Raw genomic sequence first — 26,806 nt, 5'->3', positions numbered from 1 at the left:
CCGGGGGGCAGCGGCCCATACGCCCGCAGACGTAAAGCCCCGTCCCTGCCCCGACCCTCACCCTCGGCGGCTGCGGGGCAGAAGCGGGCCCGGGAGTAGGAGCGGAGCCCACCGGGAGCAGCACCGCGGCCCAGTGCTCCCGCCCGCCCGTTTCCACAGCAACGGCCCCTCTCGATGGTAAAACCCTAGGAGGAGCGACAAGAAGCCTCCGGCCCCGCGCATGCGCTGTCGCCTCCTGCAGGCAAGCGAGAGCCGAGGGGGGGGCAGACGGGCGCACTGCACAGGCGCAGAGGGCGGGGCGCACCGCATGCGCAGTGCTGAGCCCGCCCCGGCCGAGGCGAGTGTTGGGGCGTTGGGTGAGCGGGGCGGGGGGGGCCGGACCAGGCCGTGCTTCCCGCTGAGGCACCGGTTGCATCCGGTCCCCATGGGGCAGTGACCGGGTTGGGGTCCGCTTGCGGCGGGGCCCACCGTGGTCCCGTGTGTGCCGGGCCGGGGGCTGTGGCGCGGTATCCCCCCGCGGTGCGGGTGCGTTCCGTTATGGGAGCCCTGAGCAGTGCTGCTCTCACGTCTCCTCCCCGAGCGGGCTGGGAGCGGGGCTCGGGCCTGCCGCGCCCCTCAGGCCTGCCCAGGGCGGCGGTGGGTGCTGCGGGCAGGGCCTCGGGGTACGGGGCAGGGGAAGGGTCTTCCTCGTCCTGCATCTGGGGTCCGGAAGGGGCTGTGAGGCTGCGGCCTCGCTCGTCGCTGGGGCCATGGGCCCAGCACAGGCAGCGGTACCTGTGGCTGTGACTGGGTGGATCGCTGGTGTCTGCCAGTGGGTTGGGGCTGGCTGAGCTCTGCTGGTGTCTCTTGCACAAAGTTTGCATTTAAACAACGTAATTTCTATAACAAATCCCTTTAAAGGGGGTTTGGGTCTATAAACCCAGTGGAGTGTTCTGGAGAGGCAGAGTGCTTCAGCTCAGCAGCAGTGCTGTCCAAGGAGCTGGGGCTGTTGCACTTCCAGGACCTGCCTTGGGATCTCTGGGTCTGCTTGTAGGGGTTGTTTTGCTTTAGCCCCTCTACTATCCATGTGCTGGTAGGGCAGGCTGGGGAGCAGTGCAGAGGACTGGCACCCCGAGCCCCAGCTCTGCTAACAGTGGCAAACTGCTTCAGCCTTTGGTTTGGTTTTAGAACCAGATCATGCTCTGGAAGCAGAAGACTCTGGTTTCTTAGGTGTGAGCGCCTCAGTGCTCAGTTTGTCTAGTCCTAGTAAGTCAGAGCTGTTTTGGTGGCCTGAATGCCTGCAACACCTTTGGTGTATTATTCTTAGCTGGAGCATTGCATGGCACTATTGTGCTGTGCAGCTTGAGCTGAAGAGGGTTACTTGAGGCCTGAAGAATTCATGGAAATGGGGTTGTTTTTACAGCAGAGAGTTCAGCGAAGGTCCTGGAAGCCTCGGCCAGTCCTGAACAACTCCTTTATCCTCACATTCATACTGGGGGAGAACAGCAGTAAAGTTCTTTGCTTTCTTATCCATCAAGCCCTATTGGTTTTCTCTCTGTGGCTGTTTTTGTTAAAGCTCCAAGAAGTTGGAGTGAGCTGCAGGAATGGCAGACCAGAAGCGCCTTGCCTACTCCATCATCCAGTTCCTACATGACCAGCTACAGAATGGGGGGCTGTCTCCAGATGCTCAGGAGAGTTTGGAAGGTAGGTGGCTTTATGTGCTTCCGTGTTCATGCAGCCAGGTCTGTCAGCCCAACACTTAGACACTGTTACTCTCTTCTGCCCCTTCCCTGTTGGGCCTAACATCAAACCTTGATTAAAACTGGAACTGAATTTGTCTTCTTGGGGAGGTATGAGGAATGCTGATTGCTCATCTGATTTCCTCTTATCTCTTTCAAAAGCAGATTAGTTGGAGGAAGGGATATACCTGAGATTAAAAACCTCTCTGACCCTGGCTTTGGGACTTACAAGGTTTACCTTAAATGAGGTAGAGTCAGGAGGGTTGTAGTGAAGTGTGAAATCACAACTCTGTTGTCCACAGGTGTTTCATGCTTGCAGGGGGCTTTTCCCCTTTGCTATCACAATGCTTTCCCACAGCACACCCTGGAGAACGTACACAGGTTTTTTTACAGAGGGCTCTGCTGGTAACAAGAGTGCCCTGATCTTAAAAGAGCTGCTTAAGGAGCTTATGCTTTGGTCTTTGGCTTTGTACATTTGTCCCACTGAAGGAGAGCACAGGCATGTCTGCAGAGTGGTGGGTGCATTCCTGGGTGAGGCAGGAACAAAGGAGGGTGTTGGCTGGAAAGAAGGGTTTATTCCTGATGCTTTTGGACTATAAAACATGGCATGAGAGCTCTGTTGTGTCACTGGAGTTCCCCTCCATACTGGAAACAGCTTCCCCACCAGGATCCACATGATGGAGGAGGTGGTGGTTCAGTGTCTTTTGCATGGCCACAGTGACAGCCACCCTCTAGCAAGTGAAACATACAACTCCCTCCTTGCTTTCTTCTCCCCACAGCTATGGGAATGCCAGTAAAACCCCAGCTTGGTTAACTTGTACCCCCAACACCTCTGCAATCACCTGAGGGGAATAGGAGTCGAGTGACTCCATTCAGGAGCTTGAGCTCCAGAGCCCAGTTTGCCCAGCTCTGAGGATGTGGTAAAATTTGAGGCTGTGTCCCAGATACCCTGGTGTGTTTTGTTCTCTTGGTTCTGGTATGTTCTACAGTAAGAAATGAAGCTGTTGTGGGAGGGGGTTAAAGATCTAGATGGAGTGGGGAAAGCTAATTACGTGACTCTTCTTGTCTAGTTGCCATCCAGTGCCTGGAGACAGCATTTGGGGTCTCGATGGAAGACCAAGGCCTAGCTGTGTCTCAGACTCTTCCTGAAATATTCGAAGCTGCTGCAGGAAAGGTTAGCAAGTGCCCTAAAATATGTGCTAAGTTTTCCTTTTAAGCAGCCAAAGCAATGAGCTCTGCTTGATTCCTCTGAGGAGAAATGCTACCCCCTCAGAGGTGTGTGGGAGGGAAATGTTTTGGGCTTGATGAACCAGTGCTTGGGAAGAGGGAGGTGTAAGTTCTTCTCAGTGGGAGTCTAGCAAAGCCTTCTCCCTCTGCTTGTAAGGAGCCTGAACACATCAGAACAAACTCGGAGCCCATCACCCCCTCTGAAGATGACATAGCTGAGGCTGAAAGACTCAAGACTGAAGGTAATCTCCTCTGGAGCTGGTGTATAATGAGGTTTAGATGCTGTTGAGGCACCTGGGGAATGCTTGGAAGAGGTGGTGGGGAGGGGAAGACAAATGGGATCAACCCTTCTATTTCTTGTCTCTGATGGTGCTGCAGTAGGTTGACATCATTTGGCTGTGTGGGACAGGCATCTTTCCTGTTGAGCTCTCCTCTGTGTGTTGCCTTTTTGCTGCTGTGCAAGAGAGCACAGTTAGTTCTGCAATTTGATGAAGACGGTCCTCTGAGCCAACGTGCTGCAGTGCTCTTCAGGATATGGTGCTGCTCTGGGGAGGCCTCAGATGGGCCTGAATGGTTGGGGGGGAACAGCTGAAGGTGCTAAGGGGGGCTTGCAGGATCAGGCAACCTGGTATTGCCAAGACACAGCTCCCCACCTCGTTGCTGAATGTGCCCTGCACTGGCAAGGTTTGACCAGCAGCATTTGCAAGTGGTTTGTTTCTCTCTTGTCCTATTTTCTTAAGTAGAACATAGATCCAGGCCTATTGCTTCTGTTTGACCCTATTTCCCCCTCACCCCTTTGTTAATTAGCCTTTCCACTATCTTTTTAGGAAATGAACAAATGAAAGCAGAAAACTTTGAAGCTGCAGTGTCTTTCTATGGAAAAGCAATTGAATTAAATCCATCCAATGCTGTGTATTTCTGCAACAGGTACTGATTATCTTTCTCTATCCTTGTACACCTGTGGTTTTGTTATGTAGATTTAAAAGTCTTGAATGGTTAAAATCCCATTTTTTCTGTGTTTTTTATGATTCTGTAGACTGTTCTGTTCCTTGCTCTTTTGTGTAGTTTTTGGGGTTGTTTTTTTTTTTAAGCTCACGGTGACACACACTTTCCTGTGCCCTGACATCTTTAGGTAGGATGTGGGTGTGGAAACAAACTCCTAGGCGTTTGAGGAGACATAAGGATGCTAAGAAATACTGTCTGCTTTCATGCAGTTAACTCTTAAGTGGGATGGAGGGCCCAGGTTTCAGAGTCTGTGTTGATAATAGAAGCAAAGCAGTGAAATGAGACAAGCTGAAGGCTTGTTACTGAGAATAAATTGATGTGTGTGTAGAATGGGGTATGCAAGCAAATTCCCTGCTTTTCAGGTCTAAGCAAAAGTGTTTGGAAGTTAGTGGGAAGGCAGCTGGTGAATAAAGCAAGCTTTGAATCAGGATTTGGTTTAGCTGCCTGCTTATTGTGAGTACGTTCCCACACCTGGCTACAATGAAGAATGTGTCTGCACATACGTTGATGATGGGGTGAGGTGCTTCCTGGAGCAAGGAGTGCACTTGGTGCCTTTAGCTCTGTGTGGGTCAGTCCCATGAGGGTTTGGGTAAATGCCCCTCAGTGAGAGTTGTGAGATTGAGGATTGAATGAGCACATTATTGCTTCAAAAAGAGTTTTCTCCTCTTACGTGGAGTGTGTGTGGGGGAAATGGGTGAAACAGTTGTTATGACTGAGGAATCAAGGCATAAGAGAAGCTGGGAGAGATGATCTGAGCTTGCAAGTGTGATAGTACATGCCTCTCTGAAGGCCAGGCTCCTCTTGGAAAGTCCATAAGGAGAAGTAAGCCTAGGTTTACTTGCAGTAGGAGTAGAATGTGGTGCTGGGTGTTTGGATAGCAGCCTGCTTGCTTAGATATGACCTGGATTTATGTCAAGTTCACACTTGACTTTGCCTTGTACGATAGGAGACTACAGAGATTAAACAGGGGTGACCTTGATCAGCATATTGAAGCTGTTAAGTGTTTCCTGTACATCTTTCTCTGTTCCCTCCAGAGCTGCTGCATACAGTAAACTAGGAAACTATGCTGGAGCAGTGAGAGACTGTGAAAGAGCTATAGGCATCGATCCAAACTACAGCAAAGCTTATGGCAGAATGGGGTAAGAGCATTATGGTGTTTTGTACCAGAATTTTAAGCTCGATGCCTTGTGGCAGTGATACTGTTAGGGGTGTTCTGCCCTGGAATGCCATGCAAAAATACCTGGTGTTTCTCCTTTGCTGGGGCTGGAGGAAGATTGCAAGTGCTTATCTAAGTGTGACCTTTTCTACTTTCATAGCTTGGCCCTCTCCAGCTTAAACAAACACACAGAAGCTGTAGTTTACTACAAAAAAGCCCTGGAGCTGGATCCAGACAATGACACCTACAAATCCAACCTTAAAATAGCTGAACAGAAAATGAAGGAGACTCCAAGTCCAGTAAGTTCTGAAACTGTTTGTTATCGGTGGATAAGATTAAAAGGAGGCTGCTTCGTTGTAAATGAAGCTGCTTTCTGCTGAGCCTTGATGGCCTTGACTGTGTTTAGAATACAATTCTTGTGTGCAGACAGAGAGGAGAGACAAGTCTTGTTGTGACCATTCTTGAGCACAGTCACCACAGGCTTATTAGAGCTGGAAAATGAGACTATTTAGAAAGGAGTGTTTTGAAACAGACTAGTCACTGCTCCTAAAATCCAGCTTTTTTCCCCTAGTGACCTGTTGGCAATACCAAAAGGGCATTTTTTAGGTGGCTTTTTTTTTCCCCTTACAAAGATTGTTTTGTTAAGAAAAGAAACCTAGAGGTTTCCTAGCCAGAAAGCTGTACTGCAGCGCTGTTCCATGTGGAAAGATGTTCATAATTGTGAAGGGTTTCTGGTTTTCTAAAGATTTCTCCAGTGCAAAGGTGGCCAAGTGGATGTGTTTCATTTGGCAGTCATAATGGTTTCTAGCTGTACATTGTAATGTGGCTGTGAAGGGGGTGAAGCTGCCCTTTGACTCCTTTAGTGAACCTAATCCCCAAGGCTGGCTGTGACCTGGAGCTTTACAGCAAGGGTATGGACAGAGCCTCTTTGTTTTGTAACACTGGGAGTAAAGCATTAAAGTTTATTGTCAGGAAGTGAGAAGATGTCATCATGTGCATGTGGTTTCTTTATGCTTACAGACTGGAGGTCCAGGAGGATTCGATTTAGCTGGCTTGCTGAACAACCCTGGCTTCATGAGTATGGTAAATGTGGACACAGATCAGGCTGTATGCTCTGGATGTTGGTCTGTTCAGGATGAAATGTAGCAGTACGTGGCCTGGGAAGCTCCTGGGTCTCTTTAGCAGATTTGTTTTCATTTCATCCAGTGTTGAAACTAGGCTTGTATTTTGTGAAGTCGCTGCTCTTCATTTGACCTCATTCACCAGCTTCTCCTTGCAACATGCTGGCTGTAGGAAGGGTGCCTGTTTTGCATTACCAGCCTTGTCTTGTGTGTTGTACTGTGGCTCCTCTTATCTATTTTTGTCCTACTGATCTGTTTCAAAGTATTTCTGCTTTTCCTTTATAGCTGAATGGCACAACGTCTGCATATCCACCCCGTAATTTCTGACTAAATAGGGTGTCATTTTTTCTCCCCTCTTTAAATAGGCATCTAACCTAATGAACAATCCACAAGTACAACAGCTGTAAGTTTGACCCCATCTTGTATTTCCTTTTCGTACCTTTCATTTGAGGCTGTGTGTGTGTTTGGCATTTGCAGTAGGTCTGAACTGGTGGGAGCAGGAGGGTGCTTGGACCAAAACTATGAAGGGCAGCTTTAAACCCATCCAGCTGCCTTGGCTAGTGTATTTTGAGTACTCAAGACTGTGCTGAAGAGGTATCCTGGTATAAGCATTTGCAGAAGGCAGGCAGGGTAGATCATGGCACTGGAACTGGGTTTGGGAAGCTTGGGCTCGGACTGGCTCTGCTGCATAGTGTTTATGTGACCTGGAGACAGGATTTCACAGCTCTGTCTTGGTTAGAATGAGAATGTTTCCATTCTTTGTGCTACAGGATTATGAGGATCAACTTAGAATGTTTGTGAGATGCTTAGATAATACAAAGTCATCAAAATAATCAGGCATGCATGCCACTAGTGAATATATTTAGGCAGACCTGTCAGTAGGTCCCTTTTGATGCAGAGCAAGCAAAGAGCTTGCATGAGGAAGGGCAGTGTTTTAATTAAACCAAACACATGGCTTGCACACAAAAGGGGGTATCTCTGGGAATACAGGAACTGATGCTCTTGTAAGTATTGTGCAGTTTAATGTTACAGTTCCTCTTCTGCAGTTAAAGAAAAGTTATTGCAGAAGATTCCCTTGCAGATAACTTCATACTCTGTATGCAGAGGTGTTCCCATTATGCCAACACTCCCCTTCCACTGTAAGCTAAACCATTTCTGTGGGTTTTTTTTTCCTGCTCTGAGCAATGACTCTTACTTCCTCAGCATGTCCGGGATGATTTCTGGTGGCCACAATCCCATGGGAGCAGCAGGTACCAGCCCATCCACAAATGATCTTGCCAGCCTCATACAAGCGTGAGTAGAGAGCTGGGAGTTTCCATTGCCTTGGTCAATAAATTGGTTTGGGATTTTTGTTTTACCAGAAGCAGAACCTTAATTTAACAATTGAGAAAGGCTTAAATACTGGGTGAAGCATCATGGAATGGTTTGGGTTGGAAGGGAGCTTAAAGCTCATCCAGTTCCAAACTGGCAAGGACACCTTCCACTAGAGCAGCTTGCTCCAAGCCCCATCCAGCCTGGCCTTGAACACTGCCAGGGATCATCAGTCCTTCTCTGCAGAAGGATGAGTCTTTGAATCTTGTATTTCTAAACTCTCTCTAACCTTTTCATTAAGCCGTAGTTCCTCTGGGCACCCTGTGCCAGAGCCTCAGCACCCTCACAGGGAAGAACTTCTGCCTCAGTGCTCATCTCAGTCTCCCCTCTGGCAGGTTAAAGCCATTCTGCCTTGTCCTGTCCCTACAGGCCCTTGTCCAAAGCTCTTCCCCAAGGTTCTTGTAGCCCTTTTAGGCACTGGGAGCTGCTCTAAGGTCTCCCTGGAGCCTTCTCTTCTCCAGGCTGAGCAAGCACCAGACTCTATATAATAGAGTGTGTGAGAACATAAAGAGGACTCTTGCTTTTTCTCCTTCAGGGGACAGCAGTTTGCTCAGCAGATGCAGCAGCAGAATCCTGAACTAATAGAGCAGCTACGAAGCCAGATCAGGAGTCGAACTCCAAGTGCCAGTAACGAAGATCAGCAGGAATGAGCCCTCCAGGTGAGGCTGTAGCCAGGAGTGCTGCTGGACTGTGACCAGCTGAATGGGATTTTTATGTATTTGGCTGCAATATCAGTCTTTTGTCTTAATTTAGCCATTTGGTGTGTCTCCCCTCCACAGAGACTGGGTTATCTGCATCAGTATTGCTAGTACTGTGCCTCATGCAAGGCTCAGCCCAGAGGAGCGGTGAATAAGAACTTCCCTCACACATTGTGTGGCTGACAAAGAGAGTTTCAGTATATAGTGCTCACAGTGGTTAAAGGGACACTTTATTTGCTCAAAGATTGAATTTGCCAATGTCTTGTCTTCCTGTCTCTGCAGCGCAGTCCGTGGGAACTATGTTCTTTGCTTTAAAAACTGGAAGCCATGTGTGTGTTGCCATTTCTTGAGTTGGAAGTGTCCAAGAGGGGGAAAAATAATAATGGAAAACCAAAATACTTTCTATGACCTGCATGTTAAAGACAGATTCATGCTTTCTTTCCCTAGTCTTCATCCCTGCTCCTCTCCCTCAGCCTTTCCATTAGTCTCTTTGTTTTCTTCTGGAAGATCCAGCAAGCTGACCACAAACCAGCAGCAGCAGCAGTCTTTTCTAAAGACACTCAGAACAATTAACTACACTGTTGTTTCTGTTATTTGCTACATGGGAATTTTTTAACCCATTTTTGAAGATTGATGCACTCTTCACTACAGGACGTCTTCACTTTCCTGCCCATGTGCCACTTCAAAGAAGTGTTCAAGTCCTACCTAAGCCCACTTTAATCCTCCTGCCAGTTATGAGATGGTGGTGTTTGAACACTGGAGATTGCAGGATCCACAGGGTTTCTGTTGATTAGATTGACTGCATTTCTCATTCAGGTCTGTAGCAACATGGCCATGGTGTTAATGCATGGGAGTTTGGTGCTCACCTCTCAAAGGATGGTGTAAATGTGGGGGATTCGTGACTGGCCAGGAAGAACCTGCCTACATACAACAGCGTTTCCTGGTGCACTGCTTGGGGTTCTTCCCCAAGTCCTGACAAAAATTGTCTAGTGTTTAGTAATTATGGCTCTGTTGTTGGAATGATCCAATCTGTGAACTAGTCAGGTGGACAGTAAGGATGTTTTTGGTGTTTAAAGGGGTTTTCTTCCTGCTTTTTTTATCTTATATGCATGTAAGTAATCAACCTGTTTGACCGTGCTAATGGTAGGAGTAGCGGGTGCCTGAGTAGAAAACAGATGCAGTAACAATGCTGCTTGGATTCTAGGTGATGAAGTGGCTGCAGGTTTGGTGTTGGGGATTGGCAGTCACACCTCAGCGTGTGGGAAAAGGGAAAAGCTCTTGTAGCCACCTCAAGCCACTCCGTGCAGCCTTCCACCCCTCTAGTTACCTGTGTCACTCCTTGGGCTGATGGAAGGCTCTGGCCCCATCCCCTGAAGGTCACCAGTTGAGGCCAGAGGCTTACATCGACCACAGAATGGGTTTTAAAGTAGTTATTTGCCTGTGGTGGGGTAGGTGTGTTCACAGCCTGGCTGCTGGGCAAAAGGCACCCCCTCTGAAGGTGGGTAGGTGTGAGATGGAAAACACCTTTTCAGGATGCCTGGTGCTGTGAGTGAGCAGGTATATTTACAGATTAGTATCAAGGGAAAAAACCAAAACAAAAACCGACCTGTAAATGCTCCATAAAGTAATATGTGGTCAATGTAACTTGTGAAGAATAAACTATTTGGACACTTTCTTTGTTATCCCTCTTGTCCAGATGACTGAAGCAAGATGTGGTGCTGTGGGGTCAGGGCCAAACCTACACATGGGGTTTATCTGCCTTTCCCCATTTTTCATTATTCCCTGCTGGAATGCTGCCCCTGCCCATTTCTGCTGCCCATACGGTCTTTAAGTTCTTTCCAGATGGTTTTTGGTGGAGGATGCGGTGCTCTTCGTTGGCTCCTCCCCCGGTTGGGCCGGCCCCAGACCCTGTGCCTTGGCCCGGTCAGCACCGCCCACAGCGGACAGCTCCGCGGACTTGTGTCCCTCCGGAACCTTTCGCCGCGCTCCGCGTTTCCCCACCGGAGCGGTTTGAACGGCGCCCTAGGCAGAGCAACCCGCTCGGCGGGGGCGGGCTGACGGACGGCCCTCTCAGCCAATGGGCGATTGGGTCTTCCTGCCGATGGCCAATGGGAGGGCGTCGTGGGCGGGGCGCCGTGAGGAGGCCGCTCGGACCGTGCGGGAGCCGGTGCGTGAGTGGTGGTCGGGGGGGGGCTGGGGGCGTTGCCGGGGTAACCGGGGGTGGCGGTTGGAGGGGAAGGGCTTCGTGAGGTAACGGCGGGTGCGGGAGGGCTGAGGCTGCTCGAGTCCCAGCCGAGCCCCTGCACCCCGGTCCCGGTGACCCTCGGGGTGTCCCCCCTGCATCGCTGCGGCCTTGCGGGGTGCCCCCACCCCCCCCAACGCCGTTCTTCAGGGTGACCGGGGCGGGTTTAAACGGTTTCAAGGCGTTTGGAGGCGCTGGGACAGGAGCAGCTCCGGGGGAATCCCGCCTGGTTTCAGCATCACGCAGTGCTTTTTGACGGGAAAAACGGGATTTAAAGGATCGGACGGAGGGCCTGGACCACAAGTGTGATGCGGGACGGCTGAGGGACCGGCGGGGGGAGGGGGGAGGTGTCAGATGGAGAGCAGAAGGCTCAGGGGGGACCTGATGGCTCCCTACAAGTGCCTGACAGGAGGATGGAGCCAGGAGGGGCTGGGCTCTGCTCCCAAGGAACAAGGGATGGGACAAGAGGAACCGGCCTCAAGCTGCACCAGGGCAGGTTTAGATGGAGCTGAGGAACAATTCCTGCCCCAGAGGGTGCTCAGGCATTGGAACAGGCTGCCCAGGGCAGGGCTGCAGGCACCGGCCCTGCAAGGGTTCACACAGCGTGGAGACAAGGCCTCAGTGCCATGGGTTAGGGGTGGCCTTGGCACTGATGGGGTAAGGCTTGGACTGGATGAGCTTAAAGGGCTTTTCCAACCTGGTTGATTCTACAGAAATATATATTATACATATATATAATATATATATAAAATATATACTTTTTATTTATAATAAAATATATATTTATATATAATATATATAATTTTATATAATATATTTTATATAATATAATTTTATATAATATATATTTTCCTCTATATAGGGCCCTCTGCTTTATATCATATCTCTTCTTGCTGGCATGGTTCATTACGGGCTTCTAAGCCAAGCAGTACCTGTCCTAAGTTAATTCTTTATTACAGAAGGCTTTCAGGCTGGTGAAGCAGTCCAGACGTTGGCAGTGCTGGGTCCTGAACACTGGGCTGTTGACAAGAGCAGGCAAGGAAAAGCACAAGGTACTTACTGCTTCCTTCTTCACTAAGCTGCTTTGGGCGCAGGTCAGGGGGAGAACGGCTGCTCTCTGCTGCTGTGGGGACCTGGAAGCTTTATGCTCTGTTGGGGGCTGTTGCTGGGTTAGAAGAAGGAAGGTGAAAGCCTTGTGAGCTGTGTCAGCGCAGCACTGAGGAGCACTGGCAGTCCTGGAGGCAACCTGGAGAAGGGAGCCTGCTCTCAGCTGCATCAATGGGCTGCCTGCTGCAGAAGCCCTGTCCGTGCACACTGAGCTTTCAGGCTCTGGAGTGACTTGGTCAGACCTGGCTTGGTTGCTGGGTTCTCCCCAGAGCAAATCAATCAGTGGCATCCAAGCAGGGTTTTCTTGGGATGAGCATCACTTCCCATGGGTGCTGGGAACGCGTGGCCTGACCACCATGACCTCTCTCTGTTTGCTTCTGCTTGAGCTGCAAACTTGGAGAAGATAGAAAAAAGCCTTAAGCCTCCCCCATACCAAGTACAGAATCATTCAGGCTCCCACTTTCCTTTTAATAAAAGCCACCATTTCTGCCCTGTTCATCATGGGTGTGGGTGTTAGTTTGTTACCCCAATGCCCTCTGGCTGGCAGCCTTTACCTGGTGACCTGCAAGAGAACCTTCTCAAGGTGCCATTGCTTTGACTTTCCAAGGCAATTCTGTGTAAGTGGTGAGAGCAGCAGTGGAGGGAGCTGTTCACATTTATGTATTTTAAAAAAAATAGATTTAACAATGTTATTTTGTGAAATGATTTTTAGGAAAACAGCTTTCACTGCATGTAACCTGCAGGGAAATGCTGTAATGTTTCAGATCAAGTCAGTTTTTGTGACCTAGGCAACTCAAATCTTCTTTCTCTTGCATGAAACAACCTCTGCTTCTTCTTTTGTCACACCCTATAGACAACAGAGAACCTTGCAGGTAATTTCTCTGTAGGGTTTCCCTTTAGAGACAGCTATCAACACTCGTACTGCCTCCTGGTACAGCACCAACAGCCAGTGGTAGAGGCTCTGACCCACTCCAGCGAGATGGTGATGGTGGCTCAGGAAACTGAGCAGGAATTAATCCAACAGTGTAGTTTCAAGGATACTAGTACCCAAAAATCCCCTGTGTGAATGTGGAAGGAAGATCTTCAGGTTCATTTCTATGTGACAGATCCCACCAGCCCGAGTCCGTATTCTTTTCTCATTGTTAAAAACCAAAGACTTGATCCTTGGGTTGGACTCTACTGCAGGCTCAGGTGGTTTGTGTCTGTCCTGGTGTAGGGGTTTGAAGTGAAACCTCGACAACCTGTGGCTGGTGCAGTTCTCACAGGGTTTTTAGGTTACTGTTCACTGCAGTTACGTTTTTCTCTGCTGGTTTCTCTACTTGCTGTGTGCAGGGTTCTGCTGCTGCCTCTGGGGAGTTACAGGGGTTGCTATGCAGAGGCTGGCTGTGTTTTGGGATGCTTCCATAGGAAAATCTCTCTTGTTTTACTCCTGTCCACAGGGGCCGAGTCCAGGAGCACCTTCCCCTTGAGGTCTGCCTGCGCCGTTGCCTGCTGATGTGCCTGCTCTAAGGGCAGCTGGAGGGACCCCTACTAACTGCTGTCCACAGGGCCATTGACCTGAGTGTTCACCAGGAAGCACAATGAAGATTGTGGTGGCCAAAGTGCTGTGTCTCCTGGGCATCGGTGTCCTCATGCTGCTGGGGTCCCTCCTTCCTGTCAAGATAATCGAGGCTGATTACGAGAAAGCTCATCGCTCCAAGAAGGTTCTTGCCCTCTGCAATTCCTTTGGAGGAGGAGTCTTCCTGGCCACGTGCTTCAATGCTTTGCTGCCTGCTGTGAGAGAAAAGGTAACTGCTTCTGAGCCTCTCTCCTATGAGCACTTGTAGTCAAGTGATGCCACTGTGTTCAGGAGCCCTGTGCAGGGGAAGCAGCCTCCCTGCTCCTGCCCTGCAGGCCACCAGGCCTCTGAGCTGGGGGGAATAGGGGTGAAGGGTCTCTGTCCAGCCAGAGTGGCTCATGAAGCCTTCTCAGAGCTGGCTGTGCCTGGTGCCCAAGAGCTGTGCTCATCTCCCATTGAGCTTCTGCTCCTGTCCAAATGGAGATCTATTTAGTTTTTAATGCAGAAGGAGGCTGAGCATCATCTGGGTGTGAGGCTCAGAACTCCTCCTGTTTAGTGTATGCTGAAAGCATTGACAGCCTGGAAGGCAAAGAGGTTCCTTGTCTCCCGCACTGAGACCTGTATACAAGGGTACAGAAAACATCATGGATTAATTTTGTCTCCATTTAGAGTTGTGTGAGCACACCAGGGATGTTTCGCTTTTTGAGGGACGAAGGTGATTGATTCACTGTGGATTGTTTGCTTCCTTCCAGCTCAATGAAGTTCTTAGGCAGGGGAACGTGACCACTGACTACCCGGTGGCTGAGACCATCATGATGGTTGGCTTCTTTGTGACGGTCTTTGTGGAGCAGCTCATCTTGACCTTCCAGAAGGAAAAACCTTCCTTCATTGACTTGGAGACCTTCAATGCTGGCTCGGATGTCGGGAGTGACTCTGAATACGAGAGTCCTTTCATCGCATCATCCCGCGGGCGCCCCTTGTACAGTGAGCACGGTCACCACTCGCATGGCCTGAGCATCCGGGAGCTTTCCCGCTCCAGCCCCATACGCCTCATTGGGCTGGGGTTTGCTTTGTGTACACACTCCATCTTCGAGGGCCTGGCCCTGGGCTTGCAGGAGGAAGGTGGCAAACTCATGAGCTTGTTCATAGGAGTGGCCATTCACGAGACGCTGGTGGCAGTGGCATTGGGCATCAGCATGGCTAAGGCCTCGTTGCCACTGAAGGATGCTGTGAAGATGGCTGTGGCAGTGAGCCTGATGATTCCTCTGGGCATTAGCATTGGGATGGGGATTGAGAGCACCCAAAACGCAGCCAGCAGCATTACTTCCCTGCTCCTGCAGGGCATCGCAGGGGGCACTTTCTTGTTCATCACCTTCTTTGAGATCCTTGCAAAGGAGTTGGAAGAGAAGAACAACCGTCTCTTGAAGGTTCTGTTCCTGGTGCTGGGCTATGCAGCTCTGGCTGGGCTGGTCTTCTTCAAGTGGTGAACACAGAAGCAATGGGAAGCAAACCTCACCTCCTTCCCTTGCAAAGAGCACCAGAGATGAGCTTCTCTTCAGCCAAGGGGGATGCTGAAGCTCAATGGCTCAGTGAAACATCACAGTCCAGGTGGTATTTCCATATTGACCTAAAGAAGGAGAATTTCTTCCTGTGTGCTCAGAGGGACATGAAGATAAGGAGTGTCCCAATGTAGGTGCCACAGGTATTGTCCCTCCTCCCTGGATCTGCAGGCACAGCAGCTTGTGGAGAGATTAGTTGAGACAAACAGTAAGAATCGGATTCGAAGGCTGCCTTCAAGGAGCTCATCAGGCATGTGGTTTCCTGTTAATCTGCACAGCCAGCCCCCTCCCTCCTGCCCCTCACACTCATTACACAATCTGGAGCTGAGACTCTGCTCCCTTCACTCTTGGGCTCTGAGAAGGTGAGAAACAATAACAGCAATACAGTCAAAAACAAGTGTGGTCATGGATTGCACAGCTGCACTAAGCTGCTTTTCTAGCTTAGTTCTGAGCAATGCCTGGTTGTGAGAGCTGCCAAAAATCATCCCTTCTGGGCCCGTGGTGTGCCTGGTGCCACAGCTCCCCCCCAACAGAGCTTCCATCCTAACCCATGGTGACTCAGGAGCTTTTGTTTTGCACTCATTAATGGACAAAATGAGGCCAGGTCCCTGTCCCGTGTTTCATTCTCCACATCTCACCCATATGATGAGCATTCCATACGGAAAACCTGCAGCAGAGTGCTAATGTACCATTTGGAAATCTTCATGTCCCTGTCCGACGGCCTTTCTGCAGCATTCCTACACACTGGTGTGTGAGGAAGGAGCAGCAGCAATTTCCACCACTAATAAGGGCAAGTGCTTGTGGTGGAATGGGTTTAGCAGCTGCCCTCAGGTGCGGGTTCATGCTCCCTGCCCTCGCTGCTGGCAGGCTCACATGGCTGTGCTGCATTACAGAGGCTTTGCAGGGCAGCTTGATGGAGCCTTGGAAAGCAATCTCTTCCCTTGGGCTTCAGGAGGCTGTGGAAGGGCTGATGGGAGGCAGTGAGCAGGAGCAGCTCTCCCCTGGCTCCAGAGCACGCACGCTGCGCATCCTGTTGTGATCATTGCATTTACCCTCCTGGCTGAAGAGCTCAGATCAGAGCCCGGAGCTGGGAACTTGGCCTCCCCGCTGCCTCCTGCTGCTGTGACATGAGTGAGCCTTTGCTTCTGCAGCAGCTTCCACAGGCAGAGCAGAGCTCCTTGGAAGTGCTGATGGGATTATAACGGGCTTAGCTGTGGTGCGGTCCCTGTTAGTGTGATCCAAAGTGGGAAGAAGGATGGGTGAGACTGTGAAACAGCATCTTGGAGGCAGTGGTTGGCACAGCTGCAGCATATGGAGGCTGATGAGACTCATCTGACACTTCCTGGTGCTAGCTATTTTAATTGCTACAACATACCAAAGTCAATTAATCTTGCTTTGAAAAACCTGGAGTGCCAGGGGGAAGGGAGAGTTATTTTAGGCCTCAGATGGCATAAATGAGCAGGGCCTGAGGAGAAGGTAATAGGCCTGGATGTGATAAAGCTCTGTGTTATTCCACTTCTGCAGCCAGCTCACATGGGCAGCGTGGCTCCTGTTGGGGGTCTCTCAGTGCTGGTGGCTGTCCTGGGACCCTTGCTGGGGGAGCACAATGCTGACTGGCCCTGCTTGGGCACAGCCACTGTGGCTCTTAGTTGCTTGTAGGTGCTTTTTCCTATATTGAGTAAATGGGTGAAGGCCAGAAGGCAGGTGTATCCCAGCACCCCATTTCCCCTCCTCATCTTCCTCATCCTTCCTTGGGCCTGGCCCCATCTGCGTTCAAGGGATGAGGTACTAAAGCCAAGCCAAGCCAAGCTGTTGATGTGAGGTTTCTTAACCTGTGCCTAAGAGATCAGCGGGGATCCAATACTGGGAGCTGGGATCATGGATCCCCCCCACCCTCTCTGGGTCTGGGGTCAGTGAGGGGCCAGGCTGGAGCCTCAGGTTTACACCGTTCTTCAGGTGGAGCTGGCAGGGGGGCTGAGCTGTCCCCCCTCTTCCTGCTACCCTGGAGGGGTTTATTCACCTGTGAGTAGCAGAGTCCAGTGTTCCTGGCTTGGTTTAGGGGCAGAGGAGGACGAGCCCTATCTGCTGCTCCCAATAAAGCCTCTGGCCTCCATCCCTTTGCATCCCTTGTTCATTTGAAGTCACCGTCGTTCCTCTGCATCCCCTGGTCATGCAACAGAGGCACGTGTGGATCCTCTGGGAGGCAGAGCCCAGCCTGAGCTCAGAGGGCGAGCGCAGGGGTCGAACGCTCCCGTTCCCCCCCTTCTCCCCTCCCACTCTGCATCGCAGTGATTCAGCCCTGTGTGTGCAGCCAGCAGCGGCCCCATTGCATAAGGCTTGGCGGGGAGCTGGGGACTGAATGGAGCAGAGGAGGAGCCGCAGCTAAAATCATCAAGGAAACTCATTCATTGCCTCTAATGAGTAGTACCCATCCAGCTCCTAACGCTGGGGGGGGACTGTGGGGTGCCTTTTCATTGTGGGGTGTCAGTCAGGGGCCTGTCCCCATTCCCAAGAGGGAAGGCTGGTGATGTGTGTGTGTGTCCCCATCAGTGCTCTTCAAGGGACACGTGCTGGTGGCTGCTATTAATAGGAGCTGCGGATTTTAATTGCTGCCATGCTGGAGAGAGCACGAGTGAGGCGGCTCCGGTGCCGGTAACTGCGCACCTCGGCGGTGACCTCCCAACCTTTGGGCTTGGGGTCACCTCAGGCTCCAGCCCCACTGCCCCCATGGTGGGGCAGAGCACCCCACGGCTCCTAACCCTAACCCTGGCTTCAGCCCCTTGCTGAGGACCTTGCCCTTGAGCCTGTGCTCTAAGCGGCTCAGGCCCCAGTCCTGCTCGGCTGCACTGGGGAGGCAGTGATGGGGGGTCCCACAGCCCCAGCAGATGCCACCCGAGGAGCCCAACGTGTCACTTGATGGGGGCTGTGGTCAAGGAGCAGCTCTGCCCCTGCCTCGGGCCTCTCCAGGGTTTTGGGGCTCCTGATCCTGCTCTGCCCTGGCACCTGCGGAGGGGACACGGCCACTGGTGACAGAGCCCCTGTGTTTGGTCCTTACAGCCCAGTGTCGCTGCCTAAGCCACCCACAACGGCCACAGGGGATCCCAGCACCCCGCTGCTGCTGGGTGTCAGCACCTCTCCATCCCTCTCTGTGGCCCTGTGTCCCCTGCCTCCACCTGCTGGGCACCGTGCCCGTGCTGGGCTGTGCACCCCTGTCTGTGCACCCCTCTATGCACCCCTGTCTGTGTACCCCAGTCTGTGCACCCCTGTCCGTGCATCACTGTCTGTGCACCCCTGTCCGTGCATCACTGTCTGTGCACCCCTGTCTGTGTACCCCAGTCTGTGCACCCCTGTCTGTGCACCCCTGTCTGTGCACCCCTGTCTGTGCATCCCTGTCTGTGCACCCCTGTCTGTGTACCCCTGTCTGTGCACCCCTGTCTGTGCACCCCTGTCTGTGCACCCCTGTCTGTGCATCACTGTCTGTGCACCCCTGTCCGTGCATCACTGTCTGTGCACCCCTGTCTGTGTACCCCTGTCTGTGCACCCGTCTGTGCATCACTGTCTGTGCACCCCTGTCAGTGCATCACTGTCTGTGCACCCCTGTCTGTGCATCACTGTCTGTGCACCCCTGTCCGTGCATCACTGTCTGTGCACCCCTGTCCGTGCATCACTGTCTGTGCACCCCTCTATGCACCCCTGTCTGTGTACCCCAGTCTGTGCACCCCTGTCTGTGCATCCCTGTCTGTGCACCCCTGTCTGTGCACCCCTCTATGCACCCCTGTCTGTGCACCCCTGTCTGTGTACCCCTGTCTGTGCACCCCTGTCTGTGCACCCCTGTCTGTGCACCCCTGTCTGTGTACCCCTGTCTGTGCACCCCTCTATGCACCCCTGTCTGTGCACCCCTGTCTGTGCACCCCTGTCTGTGTACCCCTGTCTGTGCACCCCTGTCTGTGCACCCCTGTCTGTGCATCCCTGTCTGTGCACCCCTCTATGCACCCCTGTCTGTGCACCCCTGTCCGTGCACCCCTGTCTGTGCATCCCTGTCCGTGCACCCCTGTTCCTCCTCCTGTGTCCGTGTCTGCGTGTCCAGTGCTGGCCCCATCCCCGTCTATCCCCGTCCCTTTCCGTCTGTCCTCGCCCCGGAGCCGCTCGGGGCTGGGCCCGGGGGTCCGGCGGCCCCGGGCGGGGCGGGCGCGGCGGGCGGGGCCGGCGGCGGGGCGGGATCGGCTCTGCGGCGGCCGCACCGCACCGAGCCGAGCCGAGCCGAGCCGAGTCGCTCCGCGCCGCACCGCGCCGAGCCCCCGCCGGGCCGGGCCGAGCCGAGCCGAGCCGAGCCGAGCCCCGCCGCGCCGGGCGGACCGGAGCCACCGCTCCGGGGCCGGCCCGGGCCGGGCCATGCGCTGAGGCCGCCTCGCAGCCCGCAGCCAAGGGCGGATCCCGGGCAGGACACGGTGAGGCGCGGGCACCGCAATGCGACCGGCGCGGCGGGGAGGGACGCGGGGGGTGCCCGGGGCGATGGCACCGAGGGGGAGCGGAGCCGAGACCCCGGCCCGGCGCGGAGGGACCCTGGTCCTTGCCCGGCATCCTGCCCCTGCCGTCTGCATCCTGCCCCTTCTCCTGCCCGCCGTCTCCATCCTGCCCTCCATCCATCCCCGCCTCTGCCCTCCATCCATCCCCGCTTCTGCCCTCCATCCATCCCTGCTTCCTGCCCCCCATCCATCCCTTCCCCTGCCCTCCATCCATCCCTGCCTCTGCTCTCCATCCATCCCAGCCTCCCCCCCTCCATCCATCCCTGCCTCCTGTCCCTGCTCTCCATCCATCCCAGCCTCCTGCCCTCCATCCATCCCAGCCTCCTGCCCTCCATCCATCCCTGCCTCCTGCCCTCCATCCATCCCTGCTTCCTGCCCTCCATCCATCCCCGCCTCTGCCCTCCATCCATCCCTTCCCCTGCTCTCCATCCATCCCTTCCCCTGCCCTCCATCCATCCCTTCCCCTGCTCTCCATCCATCCCTGCTTCCTGCTCTCCATCCATCCCTGCCTTCTGCCACTGCCCTCCATCCATCCCTGCCTCCTGCCCTCCCTCCATCCATCCCTGCCCCTGCCCTCCATCCATCCCAGCCTCCCCGCCCTCCATCCATCCCAGCCTCCTGCCCTCCATCCATCCCTGCCTCCTGCCCTCCATCCACCCCTGCCCCCTGCCCTCCATCCATCCCTGCCCCTGCCCTCCATCCATCCCTGCCCCTGCTCTCCATCCATCCCTGCCTCCTGCCTCCTGCCCTCCCTCCATCCATCCCCGCCTCTGCCCTCCCTCCATCCATCCCTCCTGCCTCTTCCCTCCATCACGACCACCAAAGCCCCCCCCCAGCTGTTTGTCTCCTCCAGTGCTGGTGCCCAAGTGGGAGGATGCTGAGGGTGCTGGGGGGGTGAAGATCCCCCCAGCAGGACCGTGCCTGGGCTGCACCCGGGGCTCGCTGGTGACCCCATCCCTGGGAGCCATGGGGAGGCCTTGGCCTGGGTGGGCAGCTGAGGGCACTGTGGGGTTGTGGCAGTGCCCATGAAGGCCCCTCCAGCCCAGCCCCCTGGTCCCAGTGCCCTGCACTGTGGCCCCGAGCTCTTTGGTCTGCAGGACCCTCACCAGCCCCAGCCAGGATCTGATGTTCCCCTGCTCCAGCCCTGGCCCCATGAGCCAGTGACGTTTGTGACATGGTTGAATCCAAGGGGTGTTTTTCTGCCCTGTGTGCAAGGAGCTCTCGATGGGGCAAGCTTCTTGGGTGCCCAAGGCCGCAGTGATGGGCTCCCTCTCTGTATCCCAGCTGCTTGCTCCCGTGGTTTTCCAGGCACCAGCCCCTACCTGGGTGTTTGGGAACGAGCTGGGGTTTTGGAGCTGCTTGTGGGAGCTGGTGCTATGGGGTGGGGATGCCACGGCCATGGGAAGGAGCTGGTTCCCAAGGAGGTGCCTGGGGATGGAGGAGCCGTGGTGCCCAGCCCAGGGCTGCCCAAGGGGCTTTGCTGTGCCCCTCTTCCAGACTTGTTGGTGCCTGGATTGAGGTGGAGGTGGTGGGAGCGGTGCTGGCCTGGGACAGGATTGACTCCCTCCAGCATCTCCCCAAAGCGGTGTCACTGCCCTCCCACCCCTCTTGTTGCCGTTGGTGGGGCACCTCCGGATCCCCTCTCCCATAGCCAAGGCTCTGTGGTGCCCTGTGTGTGCTGGGGACACCTCACAGGGCAGAGCTGATGCTGCCCTTCCCGTGCTGCAGCAGGGAAACTGAGGCAGGGTCTGGCTGGGGCAATGCTCAGCATGGGGCTTGGCATCAGCTCCTCGTTGTGCCTCCTTGGCCCACATCCTGCGGCTGCATCACTTGGAGGGAGGGGGGGTACAAATGGGGACCCCATCACCCCCACATGAGGGGTTTGGCAGCCACAGGGCTCACAGAGCCTGCAGGCCACAAGCCCACGGCCGTGCCCGTGTCTCCCTGCCCCTGCTGCATCACCAGGGTGTGAGTGGAGCCAAGGGATGGCAGAGCACGGGACACGGCACGGGGCACAGCGCGCGGTGCCACTGGGTGCAATGGCACCTCCTCACTCAGCAGCCACAGCAGCCCTGCAAGGCAGAGCCTGGGGGGGCTCTGGGGGTCACCGAGTCCTCCCTGCCCCATGGGGTTGTTCCTGCTGCCGGAGGGGGGGTGCTCTGGGGGTACCGGGGCTCTCAGTGTTTGTGTCCCCCCCCTCGCAGTGCTGTGACCGTGGCTCTGCCATATGGCTGCAGCGGGCGGCTGGTAAAAATAACCAAAGCTGCTGCACCCCAGGCGGGCCGGGAGCACCCTGCAAGGGCACCTCAAGGGCATGGGGGCGGCCGGGCCCCCCCAGTGCATTGGCCTGGTTGGAGCAGGGGGGCTGCATCTCTAAGGGGGCTTCCACTGGGGTCTAGAGGGGGGGGGAGGCTGCCCCATCCCTAAAAGTCTGGGGGGGGGGGGGTCCATCCCAAAGCCCCCTCTGCCGCTGTGACACCTCCCTGTGCCCTGTCCCTCGCAGCAGCAGCAGCAGCATCCATAGGGCAAGATGCCGGAGCAGAGCAACGATTACCGGGTGGTGGTGTTCGGCGCCGGCGGCGTGGGCAAGAGCTCGCTGGTGCTGCGCTTCGTGAAGGGGACCTTCCGGGACACGTACATCCCCACCATCGAGGACACCTACCGCCAGGTCATCAGCTGCGACAAGAGCGTCTGCACCCTGCAGATCACCGACACCACCGGTAGCCACCAGTTCCCAGCCATGCAGCGCCTCTCCATCTCCAAGGGCCATGCTTTCATCCTGGTCTTCTCTGTCACCAGCAAGCAGTCCCTGGAGGAGCTGAAGCCCATCTACCAGCAGATCGTGCAGATCAAGGGCAGCGTGGAGAGCATCCCCATCATGCTGGTGGGCAACAAGTGCGACGAGACCCAGCGGGAGGTGGAAAGCAGGGAGGGGGAGGCCATGGCCAAGGAGTGGAAATGCGCCTTCATGGAGACCTCGGCCAAGATGAACTACAACGTCAAGGAGCTCTTCCAGGAGCTGCTGAACCTGGAGAAGAGGAGGAACGTGAGCCTCACCATCGACGGGAAGCGCTCCAGCAAGCAGAAGAGGACAGACAAAATCAAGGGGAAGTGCAGCATCATGTAGAGCCCCAGCCTGGCCCGCACCCCCCCTGTCCCCCCAGTTCACCTCCCTCTCCCCCATGGCTGGACGTGGCATCGCAGCGGGGCCATCCCCTCGTCCTCTGTGCCATCACTGTGACTGTGTGGGGACGCTGGCGGCGTGGTCTTGGGGTGAAGATGGAGCATCCCAACGAGCTGAGGGATGCTCGACCGCCCCACGCTCGGCACAACGGGAGCAGGGACAATGCAGCCAGGCACCACTGGGGAGCACATGGATGCACACACACACACAGACACCTCCCGGCCCCGTTCTCTGCAGCACAACCGGCAGCACCGGCTGCTCCCGTGGGAGTCCCCACATTGGTGATGGGAAGGACGGGGGCAGGACGAGGGTGTCGGTGTCACCCCTGGGGACAGTCGCTCGCGTCCCGGTTGCTCCATGCACCCCTGTCCGCACGCAGGCAGAGACCTGGGGTAGGAGCAGCCCCTTGCTCACCCCTTGCCCCCAGCCCTGTCCCAGCACCGTGGCCCCTCCTGCCCCCCCCCCCTCCCCATAGCCCCTTGCCCCCTGCCCACTTCTGGTGCCGCAGCCGGGAGCCACCAGTCCAAGCACAAAAGCATCGGGTCCGAGGGAGGTCCTGACCCAGCACAATCCTGGTGAGCTCCGGTGGGAGACCCACGGCGCCTCCCCCCATCCACCCCGCGCCCTGCCCCGTGAGCCCCACAAGCGGAGCCGCGATGCCGCGGTGATGGGCGCTGCCGCTCTCCCTGCGCAGTGAGTGCCCTGCGGTGGGCAGTGCGTGTGTGTTCCCCCCCCCCCGCCTCTCCCTGCAGTCCCTGCTGCAGGCTGGCCTCTGGCCCCACACCCCGGGGACCCCCCAACACCCCAAGCTCTGGTGCAGCCCTGCTTGTTCCCTCCCCCGTGGCCGGAGTGGGGTCCCCGCGCTGTCACCAGCCCCTCATCCCAGCGAGGTTCGTCCCCTTGCTCCGGCCCTGCTCACCCTGCACCAGGGCCCCTGGCGCTGTCCCTAAGGGGGTGTCCCTGGACAGGCTTGGGCCCCCCCAACCCGAACCCCGTGCCGCTGTGCCCAGCTCTCCACACCCTTGGCTTTTACAGCAGGACCCGAGCACCCAGGGGATGAGGTGACGTGATGATGTAGCCTTTATTCTAGAAATAGTCTTCCTTCAATAAAGAGATGAGAAATGCTCCTGCGTCACCGCAGAGCAGGACCACGCTGGGGTTTGGGGAGGGGGGGGGCACGGCTTGGCACCAAGCGGGTGCGAGGAGGGATAGGGGTGCATGCATGAGCATCCCTCTGCATGCTTGCCCATGCATGCTGCAGGCGTGTGCGCACACACACATGCATGGAGAAGCATCCTCGCTGGTGCATGTGGACATAGCGTGTGCACACGTGTGTGCACCCCCCCCCCCAAGGGGTCCGTGCCCCCCCATCCCCCCCCCCCCGGCTCCTCGCTGCCTGATGCAGGCTGATGTCCCCGTGGGGAGGGGGTGGGAGCTGGGTGCGTGCGTCATCATGCCTGTTGCCTTGGAAACCATCTGCTCCCCGGGCACGGGAGCCGTGTGGGCACGTGTGCGCGGGCGGGGGGCGGCGGGGGAGCGGGGCTGCTGCGGGGCCCGGCCACGGGCATGGGCATGGGCATGGGCATGGCCCCACCGCGGTGATGGCGGCTCCATGGGCACGGCTGCACGGGGACAGGCACGGCTTTGTGGGGATGCTCAGGGCTCCATAGGGGTGCTCAGAGCTTCACGGGGATGCTCAGGGCTCCATAGGGACAGGCACGGCTCTCTGTGCATGGTCACGGCTCTGTGAGGATGCTCAGAGCTCCACGGGGATGCTCAGGGCTCCACCGAGATGCTCAGGGCTCCGTGGGGATGCTCAGGGCTCCATGGGGATGCTCAAGGCTCGACGGGGATGCTCACAGCTCCATGGGGATGCTCAGGGCTCCACCGGGATCCTCAGGGCTCCGTGGGGATGCTCAGGGCTCCATGGAGACAGGCACAGCTCTCTGGGCATGGTCACGGCTCCGTGAGGATGCTCAGAGCTCCACGGGGATGCTCAGGGCTCCACGGGGATGCTCAGAGCTCTATGGGGATGCTCAGAGCTCTATGGGGACAGGCATGGCTCTCTGGGCATGGTCACGGCTCTGTGGGGATGCTCAGAGCTCCATGGGGATGCTCAGAGCTCCACGGGGATGCTCAGGGCTCCATGGGGATGCTCAGGGCTCCACTGGGATGCTCAGGGCTCCATGGGGACAGCCACAGCTCCGCAAGGATGCCATGGCTTCCTGCCATGGGAACCACTCCTGTCCCTCCTGTCTGTACGTCCCTCCTTCCTGAGGGATGCAAGGGGCCAGGGCCTTCAGGCAGGAGGACAGGATGGGCACAGACAGACACTGGGGACATTCGGTGCTGGTCCCCACCTTCTGGGCCCCCCAGGACCCCTGGGCAAGGCTGAGGGGCTCGCAGGTTTCTTCTTGGGGGCAAGGGGGGGCAAAATAAACCTGTGTGGGGACTCCTGTGCTGAGAGCCCCCAGTGCCCACAGCAGCTCTGCAGCGCCTTCAGCTGGCGAACACAACACCTCTGCCTCCCCATTCCCGGGTCTCTCACCCCACATCTTTGCTCCCCTCCTCCTGTCTCCTGCTGCCCCCCACCCCGGCTGGTGCAGATGGAGACCTGCATCAGTTGGGTCACCATGGAGCAGGAGCTCGGTCCTGCTGCCTCTTGGGGTGCTCCAAGGGATGTCCCTCAGGATGTCATCACTCTCCAAGGAGGGTCTGGGTAGCTCTGGCCACTGCAACCCCTCCATGCCCAAGCCTGGCACTCAGCACCCATCAAACCACCCAGGCCAGGGGCACATTGAGCCCCCAAAACGTGCACCCAGGAGCTTGGCTGGGCAGCAGGATTGAGACGGGCGATCCTCATGGAGCACCCAGTGCCTCCTCCAGGTCCAGGGTTTAAACAATGCCTGAGCATTAATCAGTGGGATGAGCCATGCTCCAGCCCTTTCCCATTGCTCCCCCCGATGATGAGGAGCTGTTGCTGCACGCCAGGCCATGGTGGCTGCACAGGACATAGTCCCTCGTGTCCCCCACGGCAGGGAAGGCTCCTGGAAGTGCTCATGGTCCTTGCGGCGCTGGCCTGAAGCTGAGGAGTTCCCCCTGTGCTCTGGCCTGTGCCTGGTGCAGCCGCATCTGCAGCCAAAGCGGCTTAAAACACCGCGGGTGAGGACATATGGGAGGAAACTGGATTAAGGGTAAAAATCAGCCTTCTCCCCACTAACAGGATTAGTGGGTTTTGAGCCCAATCTCGGCCAGCGCTGGCCTGTGCCCGGCAGCAGGGCCAGGGGGAACCAGTGGGGGCAGCCCAGACGCAGCGTTTCTCCATCTGAGCTCATGCTGAGGTTGGAGCTGCAGCTGGTACCTCGTGGTGTGGCCGGGCCGCAGGAGCAGCGCTTGCAGTGCCTCCTGCTCCGGGCTCATGGCTCTGTCCCCCCACTGGCACTGCAGCCAGGAGCCAGGCACCAGTGGGACCCGGCTGGCTGCACTCACTCACCCTGTGCCAGTGGCAGCTGGGGGAATCAAAGCCTTGATTCATGGCGAGTGTGATTTCCTGCTCTCCCGGTGCTGCCGGCGTGACTGCCGCCCGCTGCTGATTCATCCCCCTGGATTTTCCCCTCTCTGCACAGGGAGAGCGGCTCTGCCAGCGTCCCCACAGCAGGAGGCTGAGGCCACGGGCCCCACTGCCAGCCAGCCACATGGATGGGGTCAGAGCACTGGGGGACCCGGAAGGGGGCACAGTGGGGTGGAGGGCTCTGTTCAGGAGCACGGGGGCCACCCTCTCACTGCACCCCATGGGTGCCAGGCACCCAGGAAAGGCTCTGCCATGGGCACTGGGGGGTTTGGGGTGCACTGGGTCCCGTGTGAGACCCCTGCACACCGAGGGATCCCACTGCCTCGCACCCCGAGCACCACGTGCTGCCTTACGGCGCCCCGCCCCTCCGCGCCTCTCATTAATATTAATGAGCTATTTACCTACGGCCGCCCCGCCCCCGCCGCTGATTGGCTGTTCATCCCGCCGCTCCGCAGCCGGCCCCGCCCCCTCACCGCCCTCCCTCCGCACCGCCGTCGCAACCGAACCTGGCGGACTCGCCCGGTCCCGCCTCCTCACCGGGCTGCGATTGGCTCTCCCCGCGACGCGAGCTCCTATTGGTTGGATGAGCCGCCAGTCAGGCTGCGGGGCGGGGCCAGCTCTGCCCGCGCCCGGCCGGGGCTGGGCAGCAGGGTGCGTTGCGCGGCGGCGCTGCTGTCTGAGGCGGTGGCTTCGCTCTTCCGTCCCTCCGCGCCCTGGCCCCGCCGAACCCGGTGAGGAGCCGCCCGCGCCGCGGGGACCGGGG

At 56.2% G+C, this 26,806-nt stretch overlaps 5 protein-coding genes across 12 annotated transcripts in view; 4 read left to right on the top strand and 1 right to left on the bottom strand.

The window, feature by feature from the left end:
* The window catches only part of PEX11G (peroxisomal biogenesis factor 11 gamma), a 343,872-nt gene that overhangs the window by 109,379 nt on the left and 207,687 nt on the right, over nucleotides 1-26,806 (bottom strand). The window lies entirely within an intron of this gene.
* On the top strand, nucleotides 118-9,969 carry SGTA (small glutamine rich tetratricopeptide repeat co-chaperone alpha). Of its 5 annotated transcripts, none has more exons than XM_061350959.1 (12): nucleotides 118-177; nucleotides 1,556-1,683; nucleotides 2,789-2,892; nucleotides 3,103-3,187; nucleotides 3,773-3,872; nucleotides 4,985-5,089; nucleotides 5,267-5,405; nucleotides 6,127-6,189; nucleotides 6,593-6,630; nucleotides 7,431-7,520; nucleotides 8,134-8,257; nucleotides 8,579-9,969. In XM_061350959.1, exons 2-11 carry the CDS (start codon nucleotides 1,584-1,586, stop codon nucleotides 8,246-8,248), a joined length of 939 nt encoding a protein of 312 aa, XP_061206943.1. In that variant the 5' UTR covers nucleotides 118-177; nucleotides 1,556-1,583; the 3' UTR covers nucleotides 8,249-8,257; nucleotides 8,579-9,969. The 5 variants fall into 5 exon arrangements, with proteins under 5 accessions (XP_061206943.1, XP_061206850.1, XP_061207113.1 ...); XM_061350866.1 differs by lacking the exon at nucleotides 118-177 and adding an exon at nucleotides 468-519; XM_061351129.1 differs by lacking the exon at nucleotides 118-177 and having other exon boundaries at nucleotides 1,550-1,683; nucleotides 8,744-9,969.
* SLC39A3 (solute carrier family 39 member 3) lies at nucleotides 11,391-15,504 on the top strand. Of its 2 annotated transcripts, XM_061350742.1 has the most exons (3): nucleotides 11,391-11,590; nucleotides 13,085-13,432; nucleotides 13,956-15,504. In XM_061350742.1, the coding sequence occupies exons 2-3, from the start codon at nucleotides 13,226-13,228 to the stop codon at nucleotides 14,688-14,690; spliced, it is 942 nt and encodes a 313-aa protein (XP_061206726.1). In that variant the 5' UTR covers nucleotides 11,391-11,590; nucleotides 13,085-13,225; the 3' UTR covers nucleotides 14,691-15,504. The 2 variants fall into 2 exon arrangements, with proteins under 2 accessions (XP_061206726.1, XP_061206632.1); XM_061350648.1 differs by lacking the exon at nucleotides 11,391-11,590 and having other exon boundaries at nucleotides 12,988-13,432.
* On the top strand, nucleotides 19,085-22,544 carry DIRAS1 (DIRAS family GTPase 1). Of its 2 annotated transcripts, none has more exons than XM_061359647.1 (2): nucleotides 19,085-19,210; nucleotides 21,792-22,544. In XM_061359647.1, exon 2 carries the CDS (start codon nucleotides 21,819-21,821, stop codon nucleotides 22,413-22,415), a length of 597 nt encoding a protein of 198 aa, XP_061215631.1. In that variant the 5' UTR covers nucleotides 19,085-19,210; nucleotides 21,792-21,818; the 3' UTR covers nucleotides 22,416-22,544. The 2 variants fall into 2 exon arrangements, with proteins under 2 accessions (XP_061215631.1, XP_061215706.1); XM_061359722.1 differs by having other exon boundaries at nucleotides 19,093-19,210; nucleotides 21,795-22,544.
* The window catches only part of GNG7 (G protein subunit gamma 7), a 66,242-nt gene continuing 66,120 nt past the window's right edge, over nucleotides 26,685-26,806 (top strand). The window contains exon 1 of one of the 2 annotated variants that reach the window (XM_061350454.1): nucleotides 26,685-26,774. The gene's annotated coding sequence lies outside the window, so the exon portion shown is untranslated. The remainder of the gene's footprint in view (nucleotides 26,775-26,806) is intronic. The other variant, XM_061350301.1, reaches the window with a different exon arrangement.

The sequence above is a fragment of the Neopsephotus bourkii genome, unplaced genomic scaffold, assembly GCF_033783945.1.
Source record: "Neopsephotus bourkii isolate Nb327-2 ecotype Australia unplaced genomic scaffold, CSIRO-AGI_Nbou_v1 NB_2, whole genome shotgun sequence".
Lineage (NCBI taxonomy): Eukaryota > Metazoa > Chordata > Aves > Psittaciformes > Psittacidae > Neopsephotus > Neopsephotus bourkii.
Note: the sequence above shows the minus strand (reverse complement) of the source record. Positions and strands in the feature narration are given on the sequence as shown.